General features: G+C 52.8%; 1 protein-coding gene across 1 annotated transcript in view; it reads left to right on the top strand.

Annotated features, from left to right (window-relative positions):
- Positions 1–1,438: 1,438 nt before the first annotated feature.
- HIP1 (huntingtin interacting protein 1) overlaps positions 1,439–12,229 on the top strand; it is a 145,714-nt gene continuing 134,923 nt past the window's right edge. Inside the window, exon 1 of the mRNA XM_021700347.2 lies at positions 1,439–1,595. Coding sequence (XP_021556022.2) covers positions 1,476–1,595 — 120 coding nt within the window. The 5' untranslated portion in view covers positions 1,439–1,475. The remainder of the gene's footprint in view (positions 1,596–12,229) is intronic.

Genomic DNA, 12,229 nt, shown 5'->3' with positions numbered 1-12,229 from the left:
ACAAACCGTGAAAACTAGGTGACAGCTCACCTCTTCCCCAGAGAAACCCAAGGGGAGTCACTCACAAAGCCCCCCATATAAACACATTTTAAGAAAAGGTGAAACCAGTGAGCTAGCTATGCAAATGTAGCCTCAAGGCAATCACCCCTCCATCACATTGCTCCCCTTAAATCCTTCCTCTATAGAGTTTCTGACCCCACCAGTGCCTCCTCCCTCCCCCCATTCCCTACATCCAAGCATATTTCCATAACCTCCCAGAGGACAAGAATGTTTTCTTCATTCCTTTGTAGGCCCTCACGTGTCTCTCACCTACGATTGGTTTCCTCCCTTCCTCTTCGCCCCCATAATCTGGTCCACATAATGCCAGCCCCCAAAAGCGCAGGTCTGAGCAAAAGCCTTCAGTGGTTCGCTAGTGCCGGCAAAGGCCCACCCCCTCATTCGCTTCTCCATTGAATGTATGAATTTTTATCAAAAGCTCTTAGTTTAAAAAAAAAAATTAATGCCTTCCTTGACTTCGAGTTTCAAAGCATTTATCTTCAAAACCCCAACACTGGCATTTAACGGGGAACTTCTAACTTTCTCCAGCGTCTCCTCTAAGGATCGCACTTCCCTCTGCCTGTCGGTACCTCGGCTGACATCGGAGCCGGATGGGAGGGGTGGCCCAGAGCCGCGGATAAACAGAAACAGAAACGGGTTTCTACCAACGAATACGTCCTGGCGGGTTCCAGACCCGGAGTTTTGGAGAGAAGGTGTCGGAAGGCTCCCACTGACCCAGCCCGGCGCCCCCGGGTCGGCGATCATCGCAAATGCGATGGGCAGGGCTGCAGGGCAGGGTCAGGACGCGAGAGAAAGCAGAGGGAGCTGGGTGCTGGACGCTGACCCCAGCCTGGGGGCAGCGCTTCCCGGGGCTGCGGCCGCCGAGCCGGTCCATCCCGCGCTCCTCCGTCCCGGCCCGAGCCGCGTACACAGGCAATTCCCAGGCGGCCCGGATTCCCCGCGGGAGGCCAGGCGCTCCCGTCCGCGTGACCCCCGCCCACCAGCCGGGACCCTGCAGCGCCGGCCGCAGAGAAGCGCGCGGCTTGCGGGGAAAGGGCGGGGAGCCGGGCGTCGGGGGAGGGGCGGGCGAGGGCAGGTCAGGGCAGCCCCGGCCCCGCCCTTCGTCCCGCCCCCGCCGGAGGCGGTTGGGCCCGGTGACTGACAGGCGTCCAGGCCGGTCACGGCGCGCCTCGCGGTCCGGATCGCCCAGGGGGGCGGGGCTCGCTGAGGGGCTCCGGAGGGGGCGGGGGCGGGCGGGGAAGCCTCTGGGTGGGGCGGGGCCTCGGGAGAGTAGCAGCGCACCCAGCCAATGGGAGGCGGAAGCCGTCCCGTTAGCGCCGGATCCCAGCGGGTAGGGCGGGGCGGGGCGGGGCGGGGCGGGCGGCGCCGAGGGGATCCCGGGGCGGCCGAGGGCCCCTGACTCGGCTCCGCGCGGCGACATGGACCGGATGGCCAGCTCCATGAAGCAGGTGCCCAACCCCCTGCCCAAGGTGCTGAGCCGGCGCGGGGTGGGCGCGGGGATCGAGGCGGCCGAGCGGGAGAGCTTCGAGCGGACTCAGGTGAGGACCGGGGGACCCCGGGGCATGCTTGGCTGGGGCATCCCGAGAGACGCAGTGTCCGGGAGGGGCTTTGAAGGTAGTAGAGGTCTTCAGGCCCAGGGGAGGACGGGGCAAGGGGGCCGCGAGAGGGAGCATCTGGTGCGCAGGGCGAGGCGAGCCTGGGGAGGTCGGGGACCCGGGGGCATCCCAGCTGGCCTGGGGAGAAGGGCAGGGCGGCTCCTAGGAGCTGGCACGATCCGTGCGGCGGAGCAGGGCAGGGGTCACGGGCTGTGAGAGCGGAAGGAACGGAAGAGGGGCCGAATGGAAGGGGTGCCCCTAGGCAGGGGAAGCGCACTGGGGGGCCACTCGGAGACTCAAGTGTGGCGGCGGAGAGCGGAGCGCTGGACTGGGATGTGAAGCGGGAACCCCTTTTCTCCCCTCTCGATCGCTTCTGGGTTGCACTGACATTCCCCCCACCCCTAGCACCCCCTTCCTGGTGCCTCTTGCTTGGCTCACACCACCCCCAGCTGTTGGCCTCCGAGGACCGGGCTGAAGGGGTCTGGGCGGCGAGAAGGAATGTAGGAAATGCAACGTGTGGCCGAGCTTGGAAAATGGGGGCTGGAGGAGGGGGCCGGCCAGGGGCCAGGGTCAGGCCTTTGGCCCGACAGCCCGCTGCTGGTCAGGATGAGCTGCCCAGTGGTGCCCAGAGCCCTGATTTGGGGTTTTGGTTTCATCCCCCAAGATGTGCCTGACAGCTAATAGGCAGACTGCCCTATTTGTCCAGCCTGACCAGGGCTGGGGGCCAAAATTCCCCAGTGGCATCAACAAAAAGCCACAATCCATTTTTACCTCAGAGTTTGAATGCCTGGTGTATTGATTTAACTGAATAAAGCTGACATGTTTTCTGGTGTTCATCAGCTCGTTTGTATGCAAAATCCATTTCAAAGGGCACAGCACTTCTCTTAATCCCAGTGCCAAAGTTGTATGGGCAGATTTGTTCTTCGCTCTTTCGCTCAGGGTGAAACCTTTGAAGATCCAGCTGGGCCTCCACTGCCGAGGCTGGTTCCCCTGCTGTGTTCTGCTCCGCCCCCCTCCCCCCCCCTCACCAAACGCAGTACAATGTGAAGGAAGCGTCTGGGATTTTAGGTAGAAAAGATTGTAAGGACCTGACAGAGTATTCTGTGTATGGAATATTGCAAAGAGTAAAGCTTTTCACCCCGGCAAGTTCATCCTCTTCTCTTTCCAGATGCCTCTGGCCCGTTGCAGGTGTGTCTCGGTGATGGAAAGTAGGGAGGGGTCCCTCCCCGGGTCATCCTACCCCAGGGAGGGATGGGAGCCATAGGTAAGACAGCAATTCATTTGGCTTCCCAGGGACCAGCTGAGTTTGAGACTTTTTTCCTCTGGCTTTGTGGACTGGACCCCTGCAAAGAAAGCAGCTTTCCGTCTGCTTGTCCACCGTGGCTGTTAACTGAGGCTTCTTGCTCCAGGAGGCAGTGTGAATAGCCTTCTTCTTCCTCTTTTTTTTTTTTTTTTTAATGGAAAAGAAAAAGGAATAGACGTTATTTTGCGATAACCCAGCCTTTCTGGAGTCTCAAATAAGGAAAAACTAGAGCACTAGAGGAACACGCATAAAACTTTGACCCTTTATAGCAATGGTGATTAGGTTTGTGAAAGCTTTCACCCAGGGCTGGCGTGTCCCCTCGCTATCCAGGGACAGCCCAACAAGGAGACCCTAAGGCACTGTTTGCCAGTGTATTTTACATGTGGAACACTTGCGATTGGCTTGTTGGAGGGTGGGGTGGGAGTGAGGAGGAGGCAGGCTGGAGAAGGAAAAGAGGGTTTTTCTATTATTCAGATCGTGAGGGGTGGCGGGTAGGAGCGTGAAGAAAAGAGAACAATCCTAAAACTTGGCATTGGTCAATCTGCAAAAGCTCATTTTGTTTGAGGACTTCAAATGTATCCAGTGTGTTATGAGATAAAAAATGAGTTAGAAAAAAATTTTAATGAGTTGAGAGACCATGAGAATCAGCCAAGGTGTAGTGATAATTGTAGCTAATTATCACTGTTTGGCACTGTTCTAAGTACTTTATTGTATTACCTTCTTTAATCTCTGCAAGGACCCAGGAGGTGGGTATCAGCCCCATTTTCCACGAGGACAGTGAAGCACAGAGAGGTTAAGTCACCTGCCCAAGGTCACACAGCGGGAAGTGGTCCCAGCCTTTAACCACTGCCTCGCGTTGCCTCTGAGTACCGCTCAGAGCACTGGCATTGGAGCTAGAAAAGTTTGAGTTTTATAGCCAGGCGCTAGGATAGGCTGTGTGACCTTGGGCAAACCTTTCTAAGGCTTCCTTATTGTAAAATAAAGATGATACTTACCTTGAAGGTTTAGTATGGGGATTAAATGAAATCATAGGTGTGAAGGTATTTTTGTAAACTTCGGAGCACGATTTCAGTGATTCTTGCTATAATCCAGGGAGACCTAAGGAAGCACAAATGTGAGTAATGGTGCAGGCTGTGATGAACTCTTCCGCAGGGGGACAGAAATATTCCTAGGTAATGTGATAATGACTGAGACCACATGCAGAAAGTCCTAGCCATGGTGTTAGGGAGAGGTTGGGAGCCATCACCAGGACCTAACCACCAATTGGCATGAGATGTCACTTGCAGGGTGGAGAGGAGGGGAGGGAGCATTCCCGAAATGGGGACCAGTAAAGGAGACATCTGGAGGTGAATGCAGATGAGGCTCAGTGGCCCAGGTGGAGGCAGGAGCAGAAATTGGCCGCTCCCACCTCTCAGCCCCCAGCACCTGCTACCTTTTACGGTCACCGGTTCTCTGTCTTGCCCTCAATAAACCAGGAGCTTCATGGGGGCAAGATTGCTCTTGCTCTCTCACCTGTGTCCTCAGATTCCTGAGGCTTGTGTTAGTGGTGATCCAGCTGTAGATGGGGGTAGACAATGACTGGTTATTTCCAGTAGGAAGCCCTTGCCTGGGTGGGTAACTCAGCTCAGGGCAGCTGGGGATTTCTGTAATTACTTGATGCTTTTTCCGAATGGCCCCAAGTTCCCTCCTGGTTCAACTTTGTCTCCTGCACCCTCAGTCAGGAGCCCTGCCCCATGCCCATCAGAGGACTGTGATTTCTCTGCCTTCCTTCCGGTGAGGCCAGTGTCCCTGCCAGAGGGGGGACCCCAGACCCACCTGCTGCAGCCCCCATCTCCAACCTGACCCTTGCTGTGTCCCTCACCCAGCCCATCACAAGCAACCTTCAGGCTCCAGGGGAATGAAAAGTGGTTCTTGCCCTCAAAAAGCCTGCTGTGAGAAAGTTACCTTGCCTGGAGCACTTTATAGTTTATACAGCACGTTTTAACTATCGTTGGGGCTACACTGTGGTTGGGTATTACTACGCCCATTTTATGGATGAGAGCTTAGTAACTTGCCTGGGGCCCCCATAGATGATCGAAAAGCAGGATTCAGATCCAGGACTCCAGGTTCCGGGCCCCTTCCCCCACCCTGTCCTCATGTTGGTCGGGAGGGTAATTCTGGAATGAACCAGGAGGGCTGACCCTTGTAGACACACCAAATACCCTGTCTATATTTACTTAGCTGGAAAATGGTTTTCTCAATGGTTTATTTTTTTGTTACCATCCATTTAGTGAGCACATAGCGTGGAGGGGACACAGAGATGAGTAAGATAAAGAGACCAGCCTGGAGGAGCTCATGAGTCAGCAGGGAGGTGGACTGGCCACCGAGAGGATCTTCTACACAGAGGACAGAGGACTTACACACCGACATCTCGGGAGCTGTTAGCAGTGCAGGACCTACCGAATGAGAGCTTTCATTTCAGCCGGAGCCCTGGGTAGTCCTGGGCACGTTGAAATTTGCTCTCTGGCTGGTGATTGCTAAGATCAGAGGAGAGGATGGGGCTCTGGAAACACAGCCTTTAGTCCCAATTTCTTTGGGTGGAGCCCACCACAGAGAACAGGATCCTAACCAACCCTGAGTTGGGAAGAGCCAGGAAAGTTGGATTCTAGAGAAGAAGAGACAGAAAGAAATATTTACAGAGGGTCTGGTGGGCACTAGAAACATGCTGGGTGATTTATGGCCATTACCCTATTTAATAGCTCAGGTTCAGAGAGACCAAGTGACCTGCCCAAGGTCACACAGCGAGTAAACAGAGAAGCCAGGGCTCCGACAATCTGATGACCAAGGCCACATCCTCTTCTCCGTGTGTAAGTCAGGGGGTGTCTCTGCCATTTTCCTCATCATCTTCAGCTCAGCCTTTGATTCACCTGCTGAAAAAATTGTGGGGTTGGACCAGAGGGATCAGTGCTTCTCAACCCTGGCTGCTCAGGAATGGCTTCTAACATGAAAGGCGCTGTCCTCCCACCTGATCCCTGCTGGCTCACTTAGTTGGTATTGAAAAGGTAGAAAGGATGCTAAGAGCTTTCTTTGAGCTTGTGGGTTTGTATGCTTCTGGCTTCCTCCCATTGATAATGCTGAGAACAGCTGACATTCACCACATTTACTATGTGCACGTGGTAAAGGCCTTAAATGAGCCACACCTCTCAGTTCTTGGCACGAATTTAACAATTACGATCCCTGTCTTACAGATGAGGAAATCAAGGCTTAGACGTGTTACTAGCAGGCTCAAGGTTCTGAAGGAAGTGTCCGAGCCGGGACCCAAACTCAGCAACACCGGCCCCAGGGCCTGGCTGTGCATGATTACCATCCCTGAGTCTGCCTGGCCCCCTGCCTGGCCCCCTCAGCTCTCTGCCTCCTTCCTCTCGCTAACAGTTGGGTCCCCAAGGTGCTAACCTCACCCCACTTCTCTTTCACCTTCTGTCCGCTTCCTCTGTGCTCCCCTCATCTGACAGTTTCTGTTCTTGTGTCCGTGACGTCACCTCCCCACGTCTTTCTCCTGACTTCCTGGCCTGTGTGACCACTTCCCATGGGTCATCTGCCCCCAAATAAACCACACATGCCCAGACTCTACTTCAGGCCTTCCCCGCCTCTGAATGCCAGCGTCTGGTCCCCGTCAGTCCCCATTATCTCCTTGGCGTCCATTCTCTTTTTTTTTATAAAGATTTTATTTATTTATTTGACACAGAGAGAGACAGCGAGAGAGGGAACACAAGCAGGGGGAGTGGGAGAGGGAGAGGCATCCATTCTCAATCCTCCCTTTCCTCTGTCCTCACAGCTGCATGGTGCTCTGTGATGTTTCTCTTGTCCATTGCTCCTTTGCTCTGCGCCCTTCCTGCCCTTACTACCTCTTGCCTGTGTTGGTTGTAATCCCATCCTCCCTGCCTCCCAAATACCCGGGGGCCAGACTGCTTGTCTCTAAAGCCCAACACTGCTTCTGGAACTCCCTCTTTTCAAGAACCTTTGGCTGGCTCCTGAGAGACCCTGCATGACATGGCACCTAAGGGTCCCTTGGTCCCTCTCTTTTCCAGGCCTTAACTTTCACTGCCTCCCCCCACTAGACAGCCCCTGCAGGCTGCTTCCAGCCTGATCAGGAACTCCAGCAAGCAGGGGCCCGTAGCCACTATATGTCTGTCCCATTCATCCAGGTCTGCGCCGTGGCTTCTCTCCCAGACTGGAAGCTCTTAGGGGCAGGGTCTGGCTCTCCGTGCTGAGTGAGCTCTTGCAGGAGGCAGGCACTGGGCCTGTTTGCCAAATGTGTGAATGTGAAACAGTTGGCGGATCTCCGGGGAGCTTGGGTGCTGCAGGCAGGCCTCTGCTTGCAGCGGACTTTACTTTCCCTTTGCACATTTTGGAGATCCTCCCTCTGTCTCCTGTGATTTCTCCCATGATTACTTAGTGCCTTACTGAGTGCCTGCCCTGGGTGCCGGGCCTGTGCGCCCAGGGTCCCCATTTAGGAGGGAGCCTGTAGAGTCTTTAGAGATAGAATTGGGGCTCATGGTCGATGATTTGAATTTCCGTGAAGTTCAGAACACTTTATAAACATTCCCAACACGTGCTCGTGGACTTCTCAGAGCTTCTCTCTGCTTCAGGTGGGCCTTTCTGCGCTAGAAGGTATTACCAGGAAGGGAGAGAAAGTGGCCTGGCATCCCAGGCACCTGGATGTGGCCGTGGGCTGCTGCTGGCGTTTGCAGCAGGGCCCAAGGGATGGCGGGGATGAGCGCAGAGTAAGATGAAAGCACTCCCTGGGGACTAAGCAAATCTGGCTCCGCTACAGGATTTCTCAAAATGGGGAGGCTGGACAAGATTTCCAGCTCTCAAACACTCGAGCTTATAAAATTCCTGTAAGTGGGGTTTTCACACTGTGGAATAAGGACACGAGTTTCATCTGAGCTCTCACCTGCTCTCTTGAGAAACTTCCATGTGCCCCCCGTATGTAGAACAGGGCGCATGGGAATGGCTGGTGTCGTACCTTCAGGTGTGATGAGGAGCGTCCGTGTGGCCCAGGAGAGCAGAGCCCCAGCCCCACTTGGCCACTGAAAGGGTTCCTTGCCTGGCATGTCTGCAAGGCACCAAGGAGGACCATTTTACACTCCCTGTCCACTGCCCACTTAGTTTGGAGCAGACCTGGGCGGGGTGCGGCAGGCCAGCCGCCAATTTTCCTGCATCCAGAGGGTTGATGGTCTGGAGAGATGCCCACCTAGGAAAGGGAGCTTGTCAGCCCCACCTCCTGGCAGGGTGGGGGCTGCTTCCTGTTTTCCTGCCTGGGCAGGCAGGGAGGAGCCCTGTTCCTGGCTTGTGGGCAGGACAGTCTGACACTGTGCAGGGAGAGGGACAGGGATTGAAGGTGTCCTCTGGCTCAGACAGTAGAAGGGAGGATGGGGCTTTTCTCAAATCTGAAAGGTTGCGACCGCTGCCTCTGTTCGCACTGTAAGACCGCTCAGGGAGCTGGGCTGGGCCATTCAGGAGGCCAGTGTGGCCGATTACTTCTGATTTTAACAGATTTGCAGTTTATAAAGCACATTTGCACATAACCTCTTTCCAGCCACAGAACAACCATGCGTTAATAGCAGTCTGGTCTCAAGGATGGACACTGAGGCTCAGAGAGTGTAGGCAACTTGACCACGAGCACTCAGGAAGTGGCCAGGCAAAGGCTTGAACCTGGTGGCTCTTATCTCTAATTGTATACTTCCCTTTTCATATCTCTCTTTAAAGCTAAAGCCTGGTCTGGGCTGGTAACTTAGAAAAATTACAGAGGTTTTCTTTCTAAGTCCTTTCCAATTGATTTATTTGGACCTTTGAAATTCCAGAAGTTTTTTGCAGCACTCATAACTATCATAGGGCCTATATCCAGAATATGTAAAAAAAAACATAAAACATATGGAAATGTGCAACTTCATTAGTAATCGGAAAAATGCAAATTAAAATTAAGAGATGCATGAGATATCACCCAATGCCCATCAGCTTGGCTGAAATAAAAATGAAAAAAAGGGGCACCTGGGTGGCTCAGTCGGTTAAGCATCCGGCTCTCGGCTTCAGCTCAGGTCATGATCTCAGGATCCTGAGATCAAGCCCCGAGTCGGGCTTCGTGCTCAATGCAGAGTCTGCTTGTCCCTTTCCCTCTGCTCCTACCCCCACTTGCGTGCTCTCTCTCTCTGTCTCTAAAATAAATAAATAGAATCTTAAAGGAAAAAAAAAAAAACTAACTGTGCCAAGCATCAGCAAGGATGTGAAGCAATGGAAATGGCGATGCATTGCTGATGGAGCTTTACGTTGGTACAACCGCATCGGACAACAGTCCTGTCTTATCCTAAAATTAAAGATGTACCAGCACTGTACCAACACTTCCACTGTTAGCTCTACACCCAACAGCAAGGCACAAAAGATAGTTGGAAAGAGACTCATCATCATCTTTCGTAGTAACTCCAAACTGGAGACAATCCAGAAGCCCATCAGCAATAGATGGGTAACTGCCGTGTGACGTGGTCTCTCAACGGGATACTGCACAACAAGGAGAATCAATAAACTGTAGTCACATTTGACAGCACTGGATGAACCTTCCACACATAATGGTGGGCGAAAAAAAGGCAGACCCAAAAGGACACCTTCTGTATGCTTCCATTTATTTATTTATTTATGTGAGATTTTTATTTATTTATTGGACAGAGAGGGGGGGGGGTAGGGGCAGAGGGAGAGGGAGAAGCCGGCTCCTCACTGAGCAGGGAGCCCGACGCGGGGCTCGATCCCAGGACCCTGAGATCATGACCTGAGCCGAAGGCAGACGCTTCACCGACTGAGCCACCCAGGGGTGCCCTCTAGGCTCCCATTTATATCAGGTTCACAAAACAGGCAAAGTGAAACGGCTATTAAGTGTGCTGCTTGGATGGTAAATCTGTAAAGAAATAAGGGGAGAGGGGCGCCTTGGTGACTCGGTCAGTTGAGCGTCCAACTCTTGATTTTGGCTCGTGTCATGATCTCGGGGTCATGAGATTGAGCCCCACGTTGGGCTCCATGCTGGGCGTGGATCCTCTCTTGATCCTCTCTCCCTCTCCCGCTGCCCACCACACCCCCCCCAATGCTGTCTTGCTGAAAAAAAAAAAAAAGAAAGAAGGGGATGGTTACCATAAAAGGCCATATATAAATACTGTCTTTGGATGCAGGGAGGTTAATTGGGAGGGTGTACAAGGAGAGCTTCTGAGGTCCTGCCCTCAGTCTGTTTATTGACCCAGGAAGTGGTTTATGATAATTTATTAAGCTGTACATTTTTGGTTTGTGCAGTTTTCTCTATATTATATTTCAAAATACAGAAGGTTAAAAAAAAAAAAACACCTTCTCCCAGGGAGTAAGAGACAGTGTCTTGAGGAGGCTAAGAACTTGCCACTTACATATCCACCCAGCTTCTGAGGTTTCTCCCAAATACAGCCACCCCAGTGAAAACCCTTCTGATACTGGAAACTGGGAAGCCTATCCAAGCAGCCTATCCCAAGCTCTGCCGTAACACGTAGTTGTGAAGTTGGGACTTCTCGTCAGCCCACACTGAGCATGTTGCCCTCAGCTTCCATTGGTTTGTGTCCTGTGTCTGCCTTCCTGTGCGGTAGACGGGCCCTCAGGGGCTTACTCATCTTTTAGCAAGTTGTCCCCAGCATCTAGCAGAGGGAGTTACACCGGCTCAGTCTCAGGAGGTCTGTGAAACACAAAATAAATGAGGTGATGAAAAGTCCTCAAAGGAGAGAATGAGAGAGGAGAGTGTGTTCTAGGCTCAAAAGAAGCACATTTGAATAAAATCAAGGATTGGCCCAGTGGCATTCTGGAACACATGACCCCGAGCTTGGCTTGTGTTCCAAAGATCTAGATCAAGTCTCGCTTGATAAGCTACTGTGGGAACATAGGAGCTTGGGGAATGTCACCTGGGAACATGTCAGAAACAGTGGTTCCTGTGAGGTCCCTGGGGCCAGCCCACAATGACAGTTCTTAGCTTAGACAGTTGCTGTGTGTGTGTGTGTGTGTGTGTGAGAGAGAGAGAGAGAGAGAGAGAGATTATGTTTACCGTCTGTCATGTGACCCCTCTCCCATACTGGGCTGGAAGCAAATGCCTTCTCTGGTTTTTCTTGGCTATGTCTTAACCAATGCTATATTCTTCCCTCCCATTTTCCATAATCCTTCAGCAAGAGATTGACAGGCATGAGCTGTGTGTGGTTTCTTCTCTGAGCAAAATCCAGGGAAGCTTCCCTTCCACTAACAGGTGAGCCCAGGGCTCTACCCCTCCAGGCTTGGCACACGGTAGGCCTTCCAAAACTATATGTCGAGTACCTTATTTCATCTTTATAGCCTCGGGCTCCTGATGTGGTGTCTGGTGCCAAGTGACTCTCCTCAACAAGGGTTTGCAGAATGAAGGATAAAATATGTGGAATAAAGGACTGATGAGTGTCAGCCATATTTGGTCCCAGTGTTGAACTGTGAACCCTCATAAGGACACCCCGAGTCTGGGTTCATGTGAGCGTGACTGGAGCCAGCAGGAGACCGGGCCCCCGAAGAGACCAGGTCTCTGATGTAACTGTGGGTGGTTCCCGGGGACTTCCCATGGAATGTCAGCTCCCTGACTCATGCTTGGAAGTGACTTGAGATCTCCTGCTTCCCTTGAGATGCTTATGCCAGGAAGGGACCTGCCTGTATGGTCTAAGGCCATTCCTGCTGATAAAAAAACAAAACAAAACAAAACCCCCAAAGCCCCCCAAAAACCTAACACACCTAATCCTGAACTCTGTCTCCTGCCACCAACTCGCGCATTGTCCTTTGTTCTCAGTTTTTGACAATCCCAGTTTAGAAACCCTCCCCGGCCCTGGAAGTTGAAATTCTCCCAGTCTTTGGCATAACCTCTATCCTGCACCCCTGTGGGTAGGCATGGAGTCCGGTTGTTCTGTCTCCTGGATTCCTTGATTGCTTGATTGCTCTCCATATCACTCCTACTTCTCCACTCCGCGGCTTCTGCCTTCCTTCAGGCCTTCATCTTGAGCCTGGACTACTTACCGCACGGCCCAGCTGGCCTTCCTGCTATCCAGTCTCCCCTTGGCTGTCAGAGTTTTGTTTTATTTTTATTTTATTTAAAGATTTTATTTATTCATTTGAGAGAGAGAGCACGAGGGGACAAGTAGAGGGCTAGAGGGAGAGGGAGAAGCAGGCTTCCCGCAGAGCAGGGAGCTGGATGCAGGGCTCGATCCCAGGACCCTGAGATCATGAC

Source organism: Neomonachus schauinslandi, chromosome 5 (assembly GCF_002201575.2).
Source record: "Neomonachus schauinslandi chromosome 5, ASM220157v2, whole genome shotgun sequence".
Lineage (NCBI taxonomy): Eukaryota > Metazoa > Chordata > Mammalia > Carnivora > Phocidae > Neomonachus > Neomonachus schauinslandi.
This window is presented reverse-complemented; position numbering and strand designations above follow the sequence as displayed.